Source organism: Cryptotermes secundus, unplaced genomic scaffold, assembly GCF_002891405.2.
Source record: "Cryptotermes secundus unplaced genomic scaffold, Csec_1.0 scaffold1734, whole genome shotgun sequence".
Taxonomy (NCBI): domain Eukaryota; kingdom Metazoa; phylum Arthropoda; class Insecta; order Blattodea; family Kalotermitidae; genus Cryptotermes; species Cryptotermes secundus.
The window spans coordinates 329,714-354,714 of record NW_019727433.1 but is presented as its reverse complement, the minus strand read 5'-3'; the positions used below and the strand labels follow the sequence as shown (position 1 = coordinate 354,714).

At 41.1% G+C, this 25,001-nt stretch overlaps 1 protein-coding gene across 1 annotated transcript in view; it reads left to right on the top strand.

The window, feature by feature from the left end:
* Window positions 1-25,001, top strand: part of LOC111864823 (lachesin) — a 365,620-nt gene that overhangs the window by 168,970 nt on the left and 171,649 nt on the right. The window contains exons 4-5 of the mRNA XM_023852358.2: window positions 11,118-11,325; window positions 18,060-18,221. Of these exons, the coding sequence (XP_023708126.1) occupies window positions 11,118-11,325; window positions 18,060-18,221 (370 nt within the window). The remainder of the gene's footprint in view (window positions 1-11,117; window positions 11,326-18,059; window positions 18,222-25,001) is intronic.

The following is a 25,001-nucleotide window of genomic DNA, read 5'->3' as shown; positions in this document are numbered from 1 at the left end:
AAACCACAAACCCTAAACGTGAACTATCAAAACTGAAGTGAAATCGGAACTTAACGAAAATGGAAATTTTTGAAAATTATTTCTATTTGCCTTTGTTTTCTACTAACCGAAATCTGTTGCTTTTGAGCCTTATCTTGTCTGCGCTGGTGGCCACATTATATTGTAAGGTGTAGACCTGTAGACGCACATTGCTGGGACAGAGGATTCTTAATAAACGGTGTCATGCAACCCGCTTCTGGGCAAATAGCTTAGTAAACACGTTCCCACGGCAACGAATTCGTACGCAACAATAGAAGAGCGGTGTCTTTTTTTGTGGTCCGTGCCTAGAAATTATAATCAGAACAGATGGAGCAATGATGTCAGTTGAGTTCTACAAGGGAGGCTGAGAAGATATGGAGCTATAGTTCAGTTGTGGAATGTTCGCCAGAGAGTAACGACGTGAGCACAGAGGCTGAAGAATCTCCATTGTTGAGAGCTCTTACCAAGCAACGACTAGTGAAGACATTGCAGGCTGGAGATGACATAGCGTGTAATGATTTGTAAAGTGAGGAAATGAGCAGTACTGTTATAGTTATTTGTAGTTACAACCTATAAGTGGTCAATAAATCTAGTCGCCAATCCATGCCCCGTCTATAGTCACTCCTAAATCGTGATGATAATAATAATAATATTATTATTATTAACATTATTATTAATTAAATAAAAAGTAACCATTTTGCTTTTCCTATAATCTAACTAACTCATGGAGCTGAGCCCTTCTTCTTGAGAAGCTGCCAGTTGCGCAACTACGCAAAAACTTCCAAGTATTTTATGGAACCCGAAGGTTCATTACCGTTTTCGCAAGAACCCTCCACTGGTACCTATCCTAAGCCAAGTCAATCCAATCCATACCTTCTTATTTCTCTAAGATCCATTTTAATATTATCCACTCACCTACGTCTTGGTCTTCCCAGTTGTTTCTTTTCTTCTGGCTTTCCCACCAATATCCTATATGTATTTGTCTTCTCCATTATTCGTGCTACATGCCCACCCATCTAATCCTCCCTGACTTTATTTTTCTAATTATACTTGGCGAAGAGTACAAATTATGAAACTCCTCATTGTGTAGTTCAGTTCATCCTCCCTCTATTCTAACGAAGAACTAATAACGAAGACCCAGAAATACGAAATTTATTTCGTACTTTTACCAATATGTACGGTAGCCATGGCTGTTAAAGCTGTGTCCAAGTGCCGTGGCAGAGTTCTTGGGTGCGATTCGAATCATCTTTCACAATCTCTTTTAATTGCTTAAGGCAAGCGTTGGTTTCTTATTTTGAATATCATTCCATCCTTAAAATCGAGCTAGTTCACTGAAGGGATAAAATTTCTGATACGTGTCACGAATTTAATTTTGTTAATTTATATTTGTTAACTTCCGGGGCTGTAGGACACTCTTACCATCTCTTGAGCACTAAGTGAATGTACAGGAACGTTAACATTTGAAATATTATACATGTCATTGAGAGGAGTTGTCTGTCTTCTGGGATGCAACGACGTGTAGTCTGTTGAGAGCCGACAGACGTTTCGGAGAAACATATAGCCTCCATCTTCACGGTTGAGTGGTAAGCCAAGCAGGAAACCAGCATGTAGCAATCAGCAAGAGAAGGGTTGACTTATCATAAACACACGGTGTTATATTCCAAAGATACCACCCTTCATAACGACCGCTGTGAGGCCCTCAACTCCTACATCATATTGTCGAATGTAGAGACGTTGCTAGGCAAGACCGCAAAATAAGAAGGTATATAATAGCCGTTGCTAAGTAATGACTATGTAAACAGCATCTGTTGCTAGATAATTGTCGCAACAGACAAGCATGCGACAATAGAAGAGCTGTTGGAAGCGGTGTTTTCTGTGCAGTCCGTGCCGAGGCTGTATAACGAGGCCCAGCTGCCATTGATAGGAGTCTTGAGATGGTAGAAGAGTAGGAGGTTGGTGTGAAATGGCCGTCAGCCTGCTAGGACATGAGCCCGGCACAGGAGAACGTTCACTTGTGAAGACACAGCATATTGAGGAAAATTCGTACGTGCTGTAGTAAGTGTAGAATTACGATCATTAAGTGTTCAAGAAATCCAATTGCCAATTCAGATACCTTCAATAATCACATTCAGTCATGTGACAGTATTGTTCTCTTCCCCATGAAGTATGTGTGCTTGTCTCCGCCTGACCAATGTTCCTCTCCTCTCCTTGTCATGTTAACTTCCACCTGTCAGGTCTCCTGGTTCACTCTACGTGAAGTAACGACAGACAGACCGATCTAATTGTTTTGGCGGTCAACTCAGTCCGTCAAGGTGAATCCCGGAATAACAGTTCAACTTAGGTACAAATCCGTTCGTTCACTTTCCTTTACAATTCGTTATTCATTAAACATCCTACCATTTGACGCCGTATAATCTTGGCTACTGAAAGCGTTGTTAAATAATCCACACACAAACAAAGCTCTTCGAAAGTGAGCTCCCTCTGTATAGAGACTGGCTACGGTATGGACGTCCAGGGTTCGATTCATTTGCAGGGAAATTTTTTCTTTCATCTACAACGTCCAGACGGAATTTGGACTCCACGCAGCCTCATACTCAATAGGTACGGAGGCTGCTTCCTTGGAGATAAAGAGGCAGGAGCTTCAAGCCGATTATTCACCTCCATTTATTACCGAGGTATAGAATGGTGGCGCTATACCTCCCTCCCCCACATGTCTTCGCAGAGTGCTGCTTAATTAAGTAAACAAGGGAACAACTTTATCTTACTTCACCTATTACATTGTGTCATGCCGACCCGTTGCTGGACAACGACTGAGAAATAAGAACCTATAAAATAGCCATTGCTAAGTAATGGCTCTGTAAACAGGCAGACATGCACGCAACAATAGAAGAGCTGTTTGAAACGTTCTCTGTGCGGTCTATGACGAGGTTATATAACAACATCCAGCAGCCGTTAGAAGAGAGTCATAAGATGGCGGTGAAAATAGTATGAGATAGTTGTGAGAGAGTCGCCAGCCGGTAAGGACCTGGATATGGGAGCTGAGGAAGCTATGGCGTTGGAAGCCGTTGCCAGGCGACAACCTGTGAAAACACAGGAAATTGAGGAGACTTAGTGCGTGCTGTAGTGAACGGCAGAGTGTGTGAATTAGCAATAACACTAGAGTCACTTGTAGTTACGTTCTGTAAGAGTTCAATAAATCCAATTACCAATCACTCGTACACATGACAATATATATATATATAGTGATATATGTGCGGGGAAGGCAACCATACCCCGGCCGAAGAACATGTACTTCCTGCAGTTACGCTATATGCGTTTTCAGCTTCTTGAAAATTATTACATCAGAGATAATGGTAATAAATGTGGAAGTCAGAGATGATGAGAGGTGGGTAAGAGTGCTTCAGTAAGGTCGTTGTGGAGCAGAGCGCTGCGCTGGAGATAGAGGTAACAAATTGAATGAATGCAGGGCCGCGGGGGGAGAGAAGCGAAGTGAACAGGCGAACTCGAGTGTGCAGTTGCGGCTTGCCATAACGGCAGGGATACAACAAAACACAATCGCCGGATTTCATTATAAAATTTCAGTGATCCTTCTCTTACTGTTCACTGACCGAGTTACAGCGTAGGGCTAACCCTCTTCATTTGTACTCAGAAATACTCAGTTCGCCTTTTCGCTTCCTCTTTTAACTGAAACTTCTTGTATATTTCCTCGATGCTTCAAGAAGTCCCGTTTAGAATATAATGTTAAGATCTGCTATATTATGCTCTTGCATTCTGTTCAAAGCTCTATGTCGACGAATATTACACTATTCTGTGTTGTGATACCGCTTAGCCTAGCAGAAGTTTACTGACACTTCAGAAAAATGTACTGCTTCCATCTTCAGCGTAGAAAAATAAAAATATGAAGAGCGCTAGCATCTACCTCTGCTTGTTAAGCCTGTTGACTTTGAATGTGAAGATAGCACTTTTCTCCGAAACGTCGTTAAACCAAACTAGAAAATATCAGATCCCAGAAGATAGTATTTTTCTTCATCAATCCTTGTTCTTTATCAACTTATCTTTGAACGCTATATAGACTCATTTCCTGAGAACGTCGTTAAATAAGCTGCAGTTGGAAGCGTCACATGGTCTCATTCCTTGTTCTCAAGGGCCTGAGCCCAGCTCGTCAGCACTTGTTCTCCATCATCACATGGATCCCGGCGTCCACTGTACCAGCTGTCCCGCTGTCTTCATAACCAGTAAAGGTAAAATAAATCTATCCCTGTAACAGGCCATGAAGGCCTACAGGGTTGTGAGGCGCCGAGGCTCCCACATTTTCTAGACAATCGGCTCACAGCTGGTGCTGAGGTTTTCAGCCGTACGCGCCGGCAGGCCGCCCTTTACCTCCAGGAATGTTCCTGGTAGTCATTTCTGTTAGAGGCTGAGTTGATCGCAGGTATATTGCAGTTGGAGGATTAGGTCGATAGAAAAATCCAGTGACATCATTGTGAATCGAACCTGCGACCTTCTGACTTGTGTACATAAGATAATTCGATAATAAGAAGAAGAATACGTCCATGGAAGAGAGTTGTCAGTTGATACAACTGAAAGCTCTGGCCTGGGCAAAATTTGTCTCAGTCGAGGAGGTTGGCATAGTAGTAAATCGTTGGGCTGGAATTTATGAAGTCCTCGGCTCGAGTCTCGGCAGGAACAAAAGCTGTCATGACAGAGAATTTTTTATGGTTCTTCTCAGTTCCATACCTGGTTAGTGCCGTGGACAGGTAACTATTGCTTCTTGCCAAATATTTCCTCAATTTAACGTTTACTTTTCAGCCTACCTTTCAGCAGTGTCGCAGTGACTAAGTCCCTTGTACTGCTGCCACTTGTGGCCTATTGTACCAGCACCAGATGATAGGTGAGGGTGATTGTGGAGCAATTGGTGGAATGAAGATTGGCAGTGGAAACCGAAATACTCGGAGAAAACCTTCCCCAGCACCACTTTGTCCACTACAAATCCCACTTGACCAGACCCGGTATCGAACCCGGGCCGCTACGGTGGGAAGCCATTTTAAATAACTTAGTTGTGTTCGAGTAGATAAAAAAGTGTATTGCAATTTTATGTATGAGAAATTCCAAGGTCAGTTGGGCCGTGTTGGAATTGTGTTCCGACGGTGATGTCTGTTTGATTTCAAGATCTTAGAGATGTTAAATACAAGAAAGTCCAACGAACAACTACAGAATTTTCTGGGATGATAGTACAGTTTTCCCCTTCACAGACACACTAGTTTTGCAACAAACCCCCGTTCTATTTTCGCTGCATTAACACGAGCAGTGGGAGAATAATTCAGTAACGAGTATCGCATGCAGCGAATACTTCGATTCACACAGATATCAAAGCTCCCTTTTTTTTGTACAATTTGTTAGATTTCGTCTGTTCGCTATACTTTATGCATGTTCCATTTAAATACATAATTAATTTAAAAATGGAATTAACTGTTGTGCAGAGAATTAAATTATGTATTCAAATGATTTTAAATTGATGGCTGCAATGGAAAGGGGGCTGGTATGCCTGACAGCCCCCCCTCGCAGTGTATAGCCCTGTTTCTAGCAGGTAGTGTTGTCCTCCCGACCGTTAGAGCCTCGATATTTCTGTTGGAAGAAGATGAAGAAAGAAATATCTGACATCTGTTGGAGGCGAAGTTCAGTCCACGAGAAAATACTATCTCAATCCGTGTAACATCTTGATCGGATGAGAAACTGGCCCCGTGCCAACACCCCGAGGGCTTCTTGTAATAGAATCAACTTCCCATATCACAAACTGAAACACTAGAAGGCCGTAGTTTGTTTAGGTTAGTCACTTAAAAGTTGGCAGCTAAAATTCTTGTAAGATATCGATCCGATTAGGGAAACTGAAATGACAGTTATGCTCTGGATTCCACTACAAGACTTAAAAACACGGAAGATCCTTGGAGATGACGTAACATCGCCTTAACTTGGGACGCTGTAAAGTGTTTCCTTAACTGAGGTCAGCTGTGAAGCGAAGTGTACAATGAATCTCTAATGTCTCGCGTCTGACATCACGTGACCTAAACAGCATGCAAATGATAATTGAGGGTTTTATTAAAATTATAACCCTCACTCTCTGAGGTGAACGTACTAAATTTCTTCTCCGAATTTACCCCCCAAATTAAGAATGTGTTTCACAATTATTTTTAACTCTTAAATTGTACGATTTAATGTCGTCACTGCGGCGTTTTGGGGGCTTTCCATCCTGCCCCATTCTTGCTTATCTTACTCTTTAACCCTGAAGATTGAACAGACTTTTTCCCCTAAAACATCGGGCTATACTTCTTATATCGCAGAAGATAAAATTTTGATAACTGTTAAATTCACTATGGAATATACGATACATAATTTTGTGATGAGTTGTCAGTATCTTACTACATAATAATGTCACGTGTATCAGTGACTAAAGACGGAGTTCGAATTGGTAATTGGAATTATTGACCACTTACAGATAGTAACTACATTTAATTATAACGCTTTCAAATTTACTGTAATTAAAACATATAAATAAAATCTCCTATATCTGCTTACACTAGTCGTTGCTATGTAACAGATCGAAACAATGGCTGTTCCTCTGCAAAATTTTCCCTATCGTTTTCCTAGCAACGAATTTTAAACAGTACCTACACGTATAACTGTCACACGCCAGACATCACTGCACTGCAGCACACATAATGTCTTCAAATCAGGATTGTAAACGGTATGACTAAAGGGAAACAAAGGTGGACATTTTGTCTGAGAACAGCAAAAACGAATAACCAAAGTCAGTTATAGAGATCTTAAGGCTAGAAGAAAGAAGATTTCTGCAAGGCGTCTGTTACTTCATAAACAACATTCCTATAGATATATAAAACAGATATGTAAGAAAAGTAAAAGCTGTAATTGTACTGATTATTAACAGGATACTCTCAGATTTAAGTTAAGCTTTATATTAAGAATCGCGGGGTGATCGCTGTGATAGAAAAAGATGTATATAAGAATGTACCACAGAAGGCCGATGGTAATTGCCTAGGCCTTTATTGTATTTACAATAATTTTCCCACAATAAAGAAAGCCTTCATATCACACGTTAAGTCTTCACAGGCCGACTTCTAATCCTTCTTAAACTACGAACTTCCTGAGGCTATCTCCTACCGAGAACTGACTGATTCGTAGCGGCGATTGTCTTCAAGAAAACTCCTCTGCACGGACCCCACGGAAAACACTGTCTTCTTTTGTTAAGGTTTTGTGTTTACAGCATCCTTGCCTGGTAGTAGACATCCTATTGTTCCGTGCGGTTTCTTGGCGCGGACCACACAGTTCCCCCTATATTTCTGTCACGTTCTTAAGGAGGAGTGTTTACCGGTCCTCACATATAAACGGCAGTTCTATTATTGTCTGCATTCTTTGCCGTGAGAATGTTTACGGACATTCGTCTATTATAGAAGCAGCCCTTGTGTCACAATAAGAGACGTTATCAAACTGAGTGAGTTTACCCGATTACTCTTTCAAACTTATGAACTTTCCTAAGCATTTCGATAACTTACTTACTTCAGAAAGTCTCTGTTCCTACAGTAAGTTGAAGTTGATGAGGCTCCTCAACAAAGTCCACTTTACCTAAAGCAGATATTCGTTGTCCATAGCCTTCTTCTTTATATTAGGGACCTCCGCGTTTCTTTTCCACTCCGCGGATCAGCACCGTTAAAATGTCTCTTTTCGCGGTTTTCCTCTAGACAAAGTGAACTTAAGTACACCATAGCGGTTTTCTTCCACGTCATCTGTCTTTCGAAATGCAGAATGTTGGTTTCCTTATCTATATATTGTGTCATACAGACCCGTTGCTAAGCAACGATCACGAAACAAGCAACGAGACAACGGCTTTTGCTAGGCAACTACGCGCGTACAACGATGAAAGTACTGTTGGAAACCGTGTTTTCTGTATAGTGAGCTCCGAGGCTATATCATTCGACCGACCGAGTTCAGTTCAGGCAGTTAGTTCAGCGCAGTGAAGTTGAGCGAGTTGGTTTGTGAGTAAGTTAGTCTACGGACTGCTACTGTTCAGTCCTTGTGAGCTGTTGCTGTTAGAAGCTGGTGGCTGAGGCATGGAGATAATTCGGGAACCCAGACTAAGGGGAACCCGTTACAAGGCACAGTAGGCTGAAAAGGCATAATACCTGCTGTAGTGAACTGGTGAGTGTGTGAATTAGCGATAGCTAAAATAAAACACAGCACACAGAAGTTCACAAACACTACACCAAATGATACAATACAAATACATTTACAACTACAACTATAAGTAAACACAGGGAGAACTAAATCTACCTACTGATGTCTCGTCGCCAGAATGCAGGATGAAGTCGTAACAGATCTTTTGAAAATACGGCCAAGTTCAAGAACATTCAAGAACACTCAGGACAGCCACACATAGAACCAAAAATAAACTAACTAAATATAATGCAAACACGTGCATAGCAATTGTTCAAGGACACCCAAATAAAGAAGCTGATTAATCCACATATCTTAGAATCCGAGGTAACTGCATAAGAATAGCAGAACAGCATCAGATTCCTTCATCTCAGCAACCTGTACAGCTGAAGATGGCCACTTACACGAAACATGCATTGACAGTAAAGTGGAAACGATTAGAGAATATTAAACGACGTTGCACATAAACGGCAATGAAAGCGAAAAACAAAGTTTATGATTTTATTAAATAAGAATTTCACTTCTGCAGAAGGTTCGAGCATATTAAATTCGGGAAATGCTTGCTACCTTTCAATTTAGGATCTATTTTCCTCTTTCTGCTAAGAACATGAAGACTGCAAGGAACGCAGATTAGCAGAATTCTGGAACAAGGCTCTGAGGAGAATATTTGGAAGCAAGAGGATGTTCTAAAACACTGCATAATGAGGAACTTCGTAATTTTTACCCTTCTTAAGATATTATTAGAATGATAAAATCAAGGAGGGTGAGATGGACAAGACTGTAGCACGTGTTTGAGATAAGATAAATTCACAGAATATTTTGGTCAGGAAACCTGAAGGAAAGAACTCACTTGAATAACCTAGACGTAAAGGTAAGGATAATATTTACATAGGTCTAAATAAAAGATTGTTTAGGTTGGATTTTCGTTGGAGAACAGTAGATGGCTGTCGTGAATATCGTAGAGACCTATTTTTATTTTCCAGTAGAGTTCATAAAATTTATGTAGAACCAAAAGACTATTAGCTTCTAAGGTGTCATATCTGTAGACAATAAGACGCGGAAGCATACCGAGTATTTATTCTCAGAATTCCTCTAATCATTAGGAAGGCAAAGATATTTACCAGGTGCTTATTATTATTATTATTATTATTATTATTATTATTAGAGGGGGTGGGTTTCCCCATGCACTTAGACTAGTTATTTGTCCATTGTGCGTTCCATTTAATTTCTACTGTCCTCATACCCTACCGGTACTGGTGCGTGCTATCAGCCCCGTTCAGCCAACGAGGTCGGCCGTCCGTACCTGATATTTCCCCCATTTACCAGAGGCGCTGGAAACTACTTGGGCGGGAAATTGTTGCCTAATTTCGCTCAGAGGTCTCCTAGAGACATGAGGATCTTTTACGTGCCGTAAATCTACAACACGGGACCCACGGCTTAAAGTCCCTCCCGGAGGACTTGTTCCCTGAATTATTCCGCCCTTAAAAATTCCACGACCTCCGCCGGGTTTGAACCCGCGTACCTTGAGTCATGAGGCGGGAACGTTACCCCTAGACTACGGAGGCCGCTTTCCAGGCGCTTGCTTAGACACTAACATGTAATGTAAAACGAATACAGTAGTGTTGATTTCTGTCGAATCGTGGATATGTTCCAAATTTCCTGTAGAAACAACTCGAAGAACTGTACTGGGTAAAGGTGGTAGGGTCTTCTCCGTGGTGCACTGTCGCTGATTGTCTGAGGAACGTTGGCAATAACAACCGCCTTCAACAAAGTTGGAGTTAGGTTGGTGATAACGGGGTTGTACCTCGTTCAGACAAATGGGGCAGATAATCACTTTTCTTTAGAAACTCCCACTAAATCAATGGCAGGGATAACGACCATTGCGCCTTGCAGAGTGCAGCACTCTACACACAAACATTACAGCAGTCTTAAAGCTTTCAAGCTTGCATTTCATATAAGAATTTTGTTACAACTTCACAGATAACTCACTAGGTGTGTATTGAATAGACCTGCCTGAAAATGCTATTTAAGTGAATAAACATAATTGAAGATATGAGATTACTTTGTGCAATGAATTTGCAACTGCGAATCAACGCCACGATTTATGTGACCAAGCGAACTTTAGGTAAAGGTATTCAGATGATGAATATGGTGACGATTAATTAATCGGTTTAAATTCGTGCCAGATGATCTATTTATCATTTCTGTATAGTATGTAAGTTTGGAGGAAACCTCACATCAGCTGATAGAAGGAGATTGATTGTTTCTACCGATGGGATGGATCCACAGCGCTTTATACCAGCTGAAAGAGAGATCTTATGTATTCCTTCAGGTACAGTGAATCCACAGCACTTCAGCTGATAAAGAGAGCTTGTTTGTTCTTTCAGGTACAGTGAATCCACAGCACTTCAGCTGATAAAGAGAGCTTGTTTGTTCTTTCAGGTAGAGTGAATCCACAGCACTTCAGTTGAAAGAGAGAGCTTGTTTGTTCCTTCAGGTAGAGTGAATTCACAGCACTTCAGTTGATGTAGCTTGTTTGTTCCTTCAGGTGGAGTGAATCCACAGCACCTCAGCTGAAAGAGAGAGCTTGTTTGTTCCTTCAGGTAGACTGAATCCACAGTTCTTCAGTTGAAAGAGGGAGCTTGTTTGCTCCTTCAGGTTGAGTGAATCCACAGTACTTCAGCTGATGGAGCTTGTTTGTTCCTTCAGGTTGAGTGAATCCACAGCACTTCAGCTGATAGAGCTTGTTTGTTCCTTCAGGTAGAGTGAATCCACAGTACTTCACATCTTCAGAAGCAGAATGTTTGTTTGTTGCCGAAAAGAACTTGGATTACTTTACATCAGTTGATAATGGACTTTTTTTATCTCGACAGGTAGCGTGGATCCATATAGATCGACAAATGATCCTAACGATACATCGCCACGTGATCGCACGCGTGCCACGTTTCAGCGTGTCTCATGACAACCAAAAGACATGGTTGCTACACGTGAGTGGTGTCCATCAGGAGGACCGCGGGTATTACATGTGTCAAGTGAACACCAACCCCATGATCAGCCAAGTGGGATACCTCCAGGTCGTAGGTGAGTCCACGGTCCATTTCTGTGTATTACTAATTTTGGATGGAACTAAAAAGTATATGTAATCATAGTAGTAGTAGTAGTAGTAGTAGTAGTAGTAGTAGTAGTAGTAGTAGTAGTAGTTGTGGTGGTGGTAGCAGCATCAGTAGTAGTAGTAGTAGCAGCAGCAGCAGTGGTTATTATTTTAGTAGTAGTACTGGCGGTAGTTGTAGTGGTAGTGGTGGTGGTAGTAGTAGTAGTAGTAGTAGTAGTAATAATGTCAAGAAGGAAAATAATAAATATATCTTCTTGTGAAGAAATTATGTTAGAAAATTAAAAGGTTGATATAGCTTTCCTGAAATCCATATATATTCAGCTTCACAAAATCAGAGTGTTTAATCTTGTCCAGGTAGAATACTAACACGTCACAACCCCTTATTTATACTCGTATTTCTCAGTCCAATATAAATTTGATTGCCAGGATGGATTTTATTTTCTTCAGGTCCACAAATATTTTCACAATATATTGTTAACAATTTTATTGAACCTATGGATACAATTACTATAAAAAGCAATCTCTAACATTCTCTTCCATGCTGACGCACACTACGAGACACAGAAATTGATTCTGGGAAGTCGAAGCCCCCACGAGGTTTGTTTCAAATATAATACTCTCATGTAGGTAACACGTGAACATTAGGTTGAAACATGACAGTCATTCCTGAACTACATAGAGTTACATACAGACAGAAACTTGGAGTTCCAAACCTTTACAGTAAATTATTTCTCATGCTTTTGATACTTTATAGCTGTAATCTAAAATTTCTGTCTGACAATTACACTAAAATTAATGCTGTTAATTATTCGTTAGAATATTCTTGGAATGTATGTCAGACAGTGAGTACGAAAGGATTTGGTCCTGCTGGTAAGTATCATTGACGTTTTGTTCGAACAAGGATCTTATCCCTGTAGACACGATGACATTCTAATTCGCCGGAGATCGTAACAAATTTAATATCACTTAATGAAACCATTTCAAGGTCATTAATAGTAGAGACTAGGAATATCATCACTCGGAGTAAAGCAAATATTTATCATGTACTTCAGAACAAGCTAGAACAGGAACTGTAATAAACTCGCCTCCAAAGTTATTGTTAGCTCCAAGTTCGTATATACAGTTTCTCTTACTTAACCCGCGGTGCAGCTGTGATTTATACGCTCAGAAACTCAAACTTCCAGCGTCAATACATCATTCCCAACTAAGTTTCTAGTTTCCTTGACAACGAACGCAGTGTCATGAGATTCTCAACACAACCCTTTAAGAGTATTCGGTCGCGTTCAAATACCACGGTTGTGGCGGTGGGTGGGGGTCTCAAACTGGTTACGGAGAAGCAAAGTTAGGCACAGGCATTAGCGTAGCTTACTCTATTAAAATCGCCTTGCAGATATTTGGTACGAAGGATGGTGACCCCCGTCTCTGTCACCACTTCTACGTGTGGAATTGGTCTTTCTCTTCGCTTATCAGAAGCGAAGGCCGTCTTCAAACGCATGCTCAAACTTCAAATAGAAACGGCCTGAAATTATTCATTTCGGGTCTTTTTTTGTTGTTAGTGGGGTGGGACTAAGTCCCTTGTACTACGGCCACTTCTGGCCAGATGTTAGGTGAGGGTGATTGTGGAGCAATTGGTGGAATGAAGATTGGCAAGGGAAACAGAAGTACTCAGAGAAAACCTACCCCAGCGCCACTTTATCCACCACAAATCCCACTTGACCAGACCCGGGATCGAACCCGAGCCGCCGCGATGGGAAGCCAGCGACTAACCGCTTGAGCTATGGCGCGGCCTCATTTCGGGTCGTAGTGTATTGTGTGTATGTTTCTGTGAATATTATGGCTACGATATCCTTCTGAACATTCAAATTGACGTACTGATGACGACATTACGACACAACCAGGTTCAACCGGTGCTATGGGGATACAAATTGTAAAACATACATCACTCGCACTAAGGCCGCATTCGGCAGAAGAATTTACAATGGATAGGTTAATATCCGCTCTCCGATATTTGTTGGGAGAGTAATAAAATGTTTCATATATTGTCACGCTTTCAAGGGTGTGTGACTCTAGACGGGGTATGGCTTTGATATTGCATTTATTGGCACCAATCGGAACGACAGATAATTACGGCGCATTCGTTGATTTCCACACTCTACAAATCTAAACAACACTCTCTAAGCCTTTTCTAGCCTACTGTATCTTCACCAGCTGTTCCCTGGTAACGGCTTCCAACAGTAGAGATTCTTCAGCTTCCTGCGCTCATGTCCTTCCTTCGCCAACTGTCGTTCAGAACTGCCGGCCAGTTATGCCCCCAACTGAACTATTGAAGTGAACTGAAGTATTGTACGGGGGTTTGAAGGTTCGTGCGACACTATAAGCGGAGCAACAGAAAGAAAAGTAAAGAAAAGAAGTTAAGATTCCCAGAGTTTATCGTGGCACTGTTAATTGGACAAGGTAAATAAAGAATTAGCACATCATGGAATAAAAGTGAAGAGTCCTAGTATCTAGTATATGACGCCGTGTAGTGTGGTGGAATTTTGCTGACGTTTCGGCGGAAATTTCTTAGTAGAGCTTACTTCTCGCTTCCTTGCCTGACCAATTTTTCGGCCCCTGAATATACAGTCAGCATATTCATACGAAGAGTTGGTAAATTTCTACCAGACTACACGACTTCACATAACAGAATCTGTTACTGTCCATACTCGCTGGAGAAGGAGCTTCACTTCCAGCAAGTATAAAAATCTTGCAAAAGTCATTTAGGGCAAATGAAATTTTGGAGAATTGTCAGAGGATTTACAGATTTAGATAAAATTAAAAGTGAAAAGCATGAGAAATATATTTTTCTGCGAGTGATAAAATACACGACAGAGCGAAGAACATAGTTAATTCACCTCAATTAAATTTTTACACAATTCCAAACATACGTTCATGTAGAAATCAAAAATAAATCGATAAATAGAAAAGGAATTTAAAGTCAGAAAAAAAGGAGGAGGAGAAGAAGAAGAAATGAAAAACAATTACGAATATGGTTCTCCTTGCGTTAAAATAACTTGCACAATTATGTAAAATTGCTTATTGAAACTGCGAACATAGTTCCTAAATAACGTGGAAAAATGAACTAAATATTCCTCAAACATATTACAATAAACTATATGTGTTATCGTCATCCGTTGACTTGATTTTATATTCAGTTAAAATATATGTAGGTTTTTAAACTTAATTTAGGTAACTGGTTAGATTCCCCATGAGTTCATTGCATTTTTCAATTGACCTAACTCTTCCAGCAGCATTTTGGGCCATGTGTCGACTCACCCTCTAACAGAAATGAGTACCAGGAATCTTCCTGAAAGTAAAGAGTGGTCGGCCAGTTAGGCTGATAACCTAACCGCCATCTGTGACCTGATTTTCTAGAAAATGTAAGAACCTCGATGTCTCACAAACCTATGACTTTCCACGGTCTGTTACAGGGACAGCGTTACCTTTTCTTTTTTAATAAAATGATAGACTCAGAACACGATGTGTCATAGACAGCAGCAACATTGCTCACAGGCTTGAAATGTGCGTGCTACCAAATCATTACGCAACACCCTCGGGACATGACGATGGCCTCGCCAATCTATCAGTGGAGACACCGAGGAAAGCGTTGACTAATTGCAGCGTTCGATTGGCTGGGAACCATTCCAGGTGAAACCAATTGCAGCAGAATTCCGTCAGAAAATTCAATACCCCTTATGCCATATGTCTCCTCTCGTAATTTTAAACAGAATAACAGAAAGTAATTTCAATATACTCGTAAGGCCATTAAACAAGTTACAGTTTTTTTTTTTTTTCATTTCAGTACCGTGTTGTTTTGCCATTACAACATACAGTGTAACGTAAGGGATGGTTCTATTCATATTTCATGTAACTACACTAATGTTGTCAGGTTAAATACTTCATGTACAACAAAAGTAAGACGTATTTTTCAGTATAAAGCAAAAAAGAATTACTTGCAGTATGCTTAATAATGATTTTTACTTTACATACCCTTCACACAAAAAGAAGATGGCGACTTTTTCTTCTGAAACTTTGAATAAATTTTACCTGACTACAAGACATTACATTAGGATATATCTCTACAAATTTACTCCTTTCAAGTCCTCGCTGACTTTCTTTGTGTTCGTAATATGAAATACAAAGGAATTACAATATTAAGATACAAATTTTCTTATTTTAAAGACTGAATGTTGTGTTCAATTTTATCATAAAGTTATTCACACTTATAAATAAATTTCAATTTGTTTGTACTTAATTCGTAAAAAATAAATACATTGTTATGAAAATTAACACCCACCACTTACGTTGTTGCGCAGCTTAACCTAACATTGTGTACATTTCACAATGTTACATTGACAGAATTCCTCTTAGTTAGTTCACGTCTGTGTTTTGTTTTGTCTTCATTCAGAGAGTAACATTTTGTGAATCTTAAATATATATATCCCATTCTACACTTTCTACTCGTTCCTACATACTGATACATTGTTAAAACACTTCATGCTTTGTTGCTTACATTCAGTAACTAAAAGACGCCAAATGAGGAATATTATCACGATTTTATGGAGTGACTATTGAAAGGATTTGGACTGGTAATTGGATTTATTGAACACTTACAGACCGTAACTACAAATAACTATAGCACTATCGCTAATTCACACACTCTACAGTTCACTACAGCACGTACTAAGTCTTTTCACTCTGCTCTGTCTACATTATTCGTTGTCTGATAACGGCTTCTAACGCCGTGGATCCCTCAACTTCCGTGTTCACGGCTTCACGTCCTAGCTGGCTGTCGCCTATCTCACCGCAGCTCCCGAGGTGAACTAACGGGCTTTAAACTGCCGAAATCTTAACTACGTCATTCTCCAACCGCCCTCTCTCCGCTCCACTCATTTCTTATGTAGCCTCAGGGCGGACCGCATATATAACGCCTCTGCCAGCAGTTATAATGTTGCATATCATTGTTATAGCTCGGACCGCGTAGAGAACACTATGCTTCTGTTGCTATTCACGGCAATTACCTAGCAATGGCCTTTGTTTAGAGAGTCATTACTTAGCAACAGGTCTGCTTTCTAAAATATGCAGAAACAATACTGAACACAGACCTTAGAATCGAAACAGTTTCATAAGACTAATGCATGTATATGATAACGATTATGAGGTCACTTTTTAATTGGTTGCTCTTTAAAATATGCCGTCTACAACATTTTCACATTTCGTTTCATCTCCTAATGATGAGGACACAGGACAGCAGAGTGGCTTACCAGTTGGCTTCAAGTTAATTGTAGTAAAGGAATTGAAGGGTTTGCTGTGTTCTGTGTTAAATTTCCGTGTGGTTCGAAGATAATCTGACGTGTCGGAAGAATATATAACCTCCATCTTCAGGGTCGAAGTAAAAACCAAACAAGAAACCAGAAAAAGCGGTTGGAAGTCTCGGCTTTCTGATCAAGAGATATGTTGAAGCGTGGAGTCTTCTGGCACATGGCACCTTGTCGCCTCCTGAAGACGGAGGCGATATGTTCCTCCGAAACCTCGGTTCATACAAGATCTACACGGCGCCACATCCAAGAAGACGGCATTCTTCATACTCACCGCCGTGAAAAGCATGAATTTTGCAAAACATATATTCCTCCGAAACGTTGGGTTTTCTCCGAACTACAAGGCGTTACTATACGGCGCTGTCGTGAGAACTTCAAATCACAGTGAAATATTTACCTGTATGGATACACAATTGGTTGATACATTTAGTGGTAGTGATTCAGAATTGCAGTTTAGTCCGAAAAGCCTCAGAAGTTAAATTTTTAGAAAAATAATTTGCCATTCCTTGAAAAAAAAAAAGAGACTATGTGTAGCAGGAACGTGCCTAACACATCAATTTATGGTCGGCACATGCAGCGCCGTAGCTCAAGTGGTTAGTCGCTGGCTTCCCACCGCGGCGGCCCGGGTTCGATCCCGGCTCTGGTCAAGTGGGATTTGTGGTGGACAAAGTGGCGCTGGGGCGAGTTTTCTCCGAGTACTTCGGTTTCCCCTGCCAATTTTCATTCCACCAAATTCTTCATCATCATACTCAGCCGGGGCCGGTACAATAGGCCAATCAGTGGCCGCCGTGCCGAGTGGACCCAGTTGGACTCCACCCCACACTAAGCAAATTAAAATAAAAATAATTTTATGGTCGGCACAAGCCAAACGCCTTAAGATATAGTAGGTTTTTATGTTTATGTAGGTGGTATTTACGACAAGCACAATAAAGGGGGGGGATCGCTTAACTCTGTACGTAACTGCTGCGATAAGATCCAAAATTGGATACAGAGCGTTCATATTTTTAATCATTGCTAAACTCTACAACAGCCAGTCACGTTAACCGAGCGGTCTAAGGCATGTACTGTCTTCGCTCGCTTGGAAACCGGGATCGTGGGTTCGAATCCCACTCAAGGCATGGATGTTTAGTTTGTGTGTGTGCGTTTTTCTGTGTTTGTATACAGCGACGAGCTGATCACCCGCCCAAGGAATCCTACCGAATGTGTAAGATCTAGAAAAACCGAAGTGAACGGAGAAGTTCATGGAGGTTGGCCTAGGCCCACTGGGGCTGTAGTGCCAAGGGCAAAAAAAATTACAATATTTCACATTGATTGCAACAAATCATTTACCTGTTCGGACATTGTTACAGTGCCGCCGAATATCCTGGACGGCAACAGCACGCAGTCATCGGTGGCCATTCGGGAAAACCAGAACATCACGCTCACATGCAAAGCGGACGGCTTCCCGACGCCGAAACTGATGTGGCGTAGAGAGGATGGGCAAGGCATCAACATCGAGCGGCGGAAGAAAGGTGAGTAGCTTTCACCTTGGGTACAGAACATGTAACAGCAAGTAGCACACTTTCAAGAGCCATGCGGTGTACCCAGGATAATTGGAAGTTATTTCGTCGTAGGCGACATGGACGCTTCTATGTGTTACACATCCACCTGACCGTGTTTCATCTTCGTATTCATAGAGCGACTTCTATTGTATTGTCACGTGATGCAGTGACTATAGACGGGATAATAGGATTTACTGCACACATAAAATTCTTTGCTACACTTCACAAATCACTGTAGGACACACTATGTCGTCTAAGTCCGTTATATTCTTCATTAGCCGTTGCTTGGTAACGGCCTTCAACGGCAGACGTTCCCCTTCCTCCCTGTTCCCAAACTATTTCCAGCCTCAGATACCAGCTTCTAACAGCAACAGCTGACAGCGACTGAATCTCACCGGTAATCTCATGAAATGTAATTCTTAACTAGTCCTGCATGTAATATTTAGGACGGACCGAACAGAAAACATAGTTACTCTGTTGCTGTTCAGGGGACGCTTCCAGATAACGGCCGCTATATAGTTGCTTATTTCGAGGTCGTTTCCTAGAAACGGGTCCAAATGTCATAGTATTATGACGTACAAAATAGCCTACATACAATTCAGCTTCTCGACTTAGTTTATCTGCTGTTAAAAGATATATCGGAAATTAAATCGTCGCCATTAAAGCTATGAAATTTCACTGCTTTAAAAGTCTAAATAATTCATTCGTTTGGTAATATACTTTATAAGTAATTAAGTATAAGTACAGAAAATTTGCTCTGCAATTTCATAAAATATTTTTCTTTTTGACGTGGTTACTTATATTCAACGTCTTGAGGTACACACACACATCACCTTCGGAACACAATTTCTACTGACTGGGCATGTGACGAAAACCTTATTCCCGCACTAATTTGATCTGTTTTTAGCCTACTTTCCCGATTTTTGAGAAAATAAAATGAACCTTGTGAGATCACTATTTGCCTGTGGTGTCTTTTATCACCCTATCGTTACATACGCAACGGATCTGTAGGCACGTTACCGCGGCAAAGAATAGACAAACTAAAATAGAAGAACTCTTGGATGTAGTGTTTTATCTGCGTTCCGTGTTGCATCAGATACTCAATATGTAGGGAAAGGAAAGTAAACACTCCGGTGTGGAGGCGGGGTTTGAATACCTCCAAAATAGCCCTGTGTGTCTTAGGAGGCGACGCAAAGGAACACAGTTCCATGGAATATAAGTGGGCCAACTTGTTCCTGAGGGGGTCTCGAATTTGAGGCAGCAAAATGTAGTCACGAGTCCCGCTGACCTGAGAATGACTGCGCTGGCGAGGACCAGTAGCAATTTTATACCACAGACCCATCCTTTCGTCAGAGAGGATATTATGTAAGTGCTATGAAAGCAAGTAATAAGTTAAAAAATTGCTTGTCGCGAGTCTCAAGGGGCCTGTCGCCAAGTCGAACTGATTGGCGGTAAACCGCCAGCCGTAAAGTAACTCTGAAAGTAAACAAATAGTTCTTCCCAGAATTTCTTAAAATTCACGTACTGAAATACGGTATTTGTAACTACTCCAACAGAACTAAGCAACTTTTAAAGGACTGAAATAGAAAATACACATATATCCCACGATAATCTCGTGAAAGAACGTGTCGGTGTCATAATTAATATGAAGTGTGTGAAGCTTGTTTACTTGTTGCCATCACTGTCCCCATGTTTTTCTTATGAGGGAAACAATAGAACCCATGAATATCAGAGCAAAATTAATAATTTCCACAAAATTTTTCTGCAAGGGAACAACTTTTATATTAATTTTTATTTTCCTTCACGCTCCTCTATGAGGAGTAGAAGTGACGAAGGGACATACGGCCGTACATTTGACTATCATGCATATGGCTGCAGATACTAGTTCCGAAATTACATAATAGACGGAGTGGTGATTGAATCTGTGAGTGTTATTGTATCTGAGCCTCACTTATACAGTATCTACACAAGCTCTGTAGAAGAACAGTAGTGTATTCGAAGTTCTGGACGGATTATACAGAACATTTGATAAGGCTCCTTGTATATGTGAGGTGTGAAACAGCTGCGTGGCAAGCGCTAGGATCGATATGAGCTTCTCTGTTTCATACCCACACATACACTAAGGTCTGTAGTTCTCTCGGGAAAGTTATGGACTCATACCATAATCAACAGATCCTGTGCAAAACTGTTTTCGTTGTCCAGAGATCTGAAAAATGAAGACCAATGAATATTCATGTAATATCTGACAACATTTAGGAGGAATGTTTTCCACGTAGGTACGTACGTAACGAACCCGAAGTTCTAATCGCACCCTGTAGACTGACAGAAACTAACTGACGTTAGGAGACGATAGCGTCTCCATCTTCAGAGTAGAAAAATAACCAGGCCAAGCAAGGATCAAGGAGAATGCTATTCTGTGTTGCCCTCTTCATTTGCTTTGCTTACTCTTCAACACTGAAGTTCAGGTAATGTGTTCCTGTAATGCATCAGGAAACTTCTGCCGGTAACAGTTCGTTAACTCACATTTCCGACTGAACACTCCAGCCACACGAAAGTACGAATGACAATCAATAAACAAGTCACAAATGGAAGTAAAACAGCTGTAACGGATGTAAGAGATAGCAGCACAGTCCAGCTTCATGACAAGTCTATGTAGCAGACGCGCATGCAAGTATTCAGAAGTTGGTTTCAGTAGTAAAAATGGCGACCGTGCTTGAGGGTATACTAACGAAGAGCTTAGGCCGCGCCATAGCTCAAGCGGTTAGTCGCTGACTTCCCACCGCGGCGGCCCGGGGTCGATCCCGGGTCTGGTCAAGTGGGATTTGTGGTGGACAAAGTGGCGCTGGGGCAGGGTTTCTCCGAATACTTCGGTTTCCCCTGCCAACCTTCATTCCACCAATTGCTCCACAATCATCCTCACCTATCATCTGGGGCTGGTACAATAGGCCAGAAATGGCCGCAGTACAAGGGACTTAGTCCCACCCCACTAGTATTAAAAAAAAACGAAGAGCAGCGTGTTGTGCGTTTTCTGTGGACAAAAGTACCCAATGCAAAGGATATTCATAAGGAAATATTACCTGTTTACTGTAGGAAGTGCTTGTCGCGTAAAGCCGTTCACATCTGGGTGGCAAAAGTTTCACTGATGACGAAGAGGTTAAAACGGAAGTGCGGAAGTGGCTGATACAAGAGTATCCTTCTATCCTACGGATTTCGACCCACTGGTAAAGCGATAGGTCAAGTGTGTCATTGGTGGAAAATATGTTGAGAAATAAATGTCTTTTTTTTTTACAGTTTGGAATATCATATTTTTTACGTTTTATATGCATTTGTGACTTATTCATTGACCCTCCCTCATACTTCGGGAAAGCTGTGCCACAAGGCCATGTTTATTTATAACTGTATCAGTTAAAGTAGCTCAGTTGAAGAAGGTCGGTTTGTGGTATATGTAAGTCCATTGTAACATTATTTAAGCAAGGTTTTATGGTTGAGCAATGTGGCTGAAGACTAGAAGTGCCTGATGACATTTGAGAGAAACCTCCCTTGTCGATTTTAAACGTCTGTGAAACAGTTTATTGGAAATTTGGGAACGTCTGTCAAGTTTTATTAAGAATGAACTTGGGTCAAAATCCTAGATACCTGCCAAAGTTTGGTGGAAGCCCCTTACATGTATTTTTAAAAATAACGATTTTAATTTATTTCTGTAATTTATGTAGTCAATCTTCCTTAATAGAACTACAAAAGCCGAAACTTCCGGAAAATAAGAGTACCCGAGTTGGGGATCAAAATTCTATGTGTCAGTTTTCTTGAAACCTGTTTTATCGGTCGTACAGATTTCATTTTTGCCCACTATGTAATATACAGGACCATAAACCGAGCAACGACCTATTTCTATACAAAGGCAACTTTTCACATTCAGTCGTATGTGAGAAAACGGAATGTTTTTTAAAAAATTTTTATGAAAACTTAAATTAATTTTCACGTAGAGTTTTATGAATGCATGTAAAATTTAAAAGGGTGTATGTCGCACCATAAATTCCCTGCACAGAACTTAACTCTTCGTATCCCCTTATCTTTGTTATTTTGTTAGTGTGTAAGTCGGACGTTTGGTTTCGTTTAATCAGCGGTGCAAGAAAAGTTGATTACGATGCACCAGTAACAAGAAAACTGAGGGGACATATACGAGAGGCTGAAGTAAATAAATAAATAAATAGTAAATGAAAGGGAGAAATTTAAAATTTCGTAAAATTATGAAATTTCCGATATTTTTGTATTAAACCGAAAAATTTGTTAGGAAATAAGAATTTGTGAAAATCAAACAGCAAAAATAAAATTTTAGTAAATGCCAAAGAACATATACTGGAACATATATTAATAAAAATAAAATATTCATAAATTAATACGAATTTCTGAGATAAATTGATTTTAATATACCTTACAGAGGAAACAGCTGCCCAGACTTATCAATTTCAGCGGTTCTAACGAGATTATATCACTCTCAAACCAGTACTGTTTATGCTTACGCGGACTTGTGTTTGACAGAGACCTTTTCCGCCATCTCTTGTTATTGAAACTAACCATTTACAGACACCCCGAAAATTAATGTTTTTTGTTTTTTTCTAATATAAATCAAAAGCTTGCTGGCGAAACCGTTTCCATGAAAAGGTTTAAAACAATGAAGAGCAACGACAGGTTCCGAAAACGGTTCTGTGTTCAGATTTAACCGAGAAAGGGATTGCCTTTAGGACACTGGTTTCCGAATCCTATTTAGAATGACTTTCTGGTATCAAATAAAGATGCAGCCTGGGATATTGTCTACCTCTGTTTACGGGATATTTAAATTTTAAAGTAGCTGTGTTCCCGTAGCTACTCTGCATGCAAAGTGGTGCTGCATGCGCAATGAAGCATTGTGTTGCCCGAGGGATGATGTTAACACGGAGATATTATACCTCGAAAGTACAGCAGCTGAGAACACGTGAGAAAGCCGTTCATCTTTCGCTGGGACAACAATTACAGCGAAGAAAATAGGCCTCTCCCTTCCTCTCTCTAAGTCGCTTTACTCCAGCAATACTTACTCCGGTCGAGCATCGCTCTACAGTGGTCAGCAGTTCGTATCCTTTCGACCCAAACTTGTATAAATTAACAGTGATTCATTGCTATATGAGGGCTATTATTTTCTACATTACATGGATTCGTGAATAGTTTCATATTGTCACGTGATAAAAGTGACTATAGATGGAGTCTGGATTGGTGCTCGGATTTATTGAACACGTACAGAAATAACTGCAGCACACATAAAGTGTTCTCAGTCTTCTCTAGCCGTTGCTTGGTAGCAGCTTCCAACAGCGGACGTTCCTCTTCATCTGAGTTCCCGAGCTTCTCCCGGACCCAACTTGCTACTTCTCACAACTGCAATTCTCAATCGACTCATAGTCAGAGAGTCAGAGTTGCTTTACGACTGGCGATTTACCGCCACTCATTTCGTCTTTGCGCCAAGATCCTTGAGGATCACGACTAGAGATTTTTTTTTCATATAACTGAATTCTTGCGGTCATAGTTCTAATGTAACATCATCTCTGATGAGAAGACGGGTTTGTCTCTTACGAATAGGCTGATTCTGAGTCTTTTGATACGACTGGCGTTCAGTCGGCCAGTCTGTCTTCGAATAAAGCACCCATCTTGGATTTACGGTCAGATTTTCATTACTGTCATACAGTTGAGTGTTTGTTGATGTAGGGCACTCCCTCTGACGAGGACGGGTCTGTCGATTACAATTGCTGCTGGCCGTTGTCGGTGCAGTCATTCTTGGGTTTGAGTCCCGTTCGACTCGCAAGCATAATTTACTGTCTCAGATTTGAAACTTCTCTTTCCATCTCCTCCTACGACTCCTCCACGCGGGATCTGCAGGCTGAACTACTAGTCCTCGTTATATAGCTCCGGCACGGACAGCACAGAAAACTTCCCTTACATTTCACTTAGTTGGGGGTGGAGTAAACTGGGTCCACTCGTCACAGCGGCCACTGATTGGCCTATTGTATGTAGCCTGCCCCGGGTGATTATGATGATGGAGAATTTGGTGGAATGAAAATTGGCAGGGGAATCGAAGTACTCGGAGGAACCCTGCCCAGCGCCACTTTGTCCACCACAAATTCCACTTGACCAGGCCCGGGATCGAACTCAGGCCGCCGCGGTGGGAAGCCAGCGACTAACCGCTTGAGCTATGGCGCGGCCCATCTCTTACATTATTGCGTGTTCTCGCGTTACCATGGAAACAACATGTCCACAAAGCTGTTCTCTAGCAACGGCTGTTCTATTGTCGCCTATTTACATAACTGTTACTTGGCAATGGGTATACATGTTACAATATTCAGACATAATTCTTATATTTGGAAGTTGTATATAATTTTCACATTTCATTGAATTGGGGGGGGGCACGCGGTAGCGTAGTTGGTTGAGGCACTATGCTACAAGCCGGAAGGTCGCGGGTTCAATTCCCGATGAGGTCATTGGATTTTTTCAATTGACCTAATCCTTCCAGCCGCACTATGTCCCTGGGGTCGACACAGCCTGTAACACAAATGAGAACCAGGAATTAATTAAATAATTTTCCCGGGGAGTAAAGCGCGGCCGGCGCTTAAGGCTGACAACCTTACCGCCATATTTGAGCCGATTGACTAGAATATGTGGGCGCCTCAATGTCTCACAACCCTCCAAATTTTTAAGGTGCTACCAGAAATTTCACATTGAACTGGA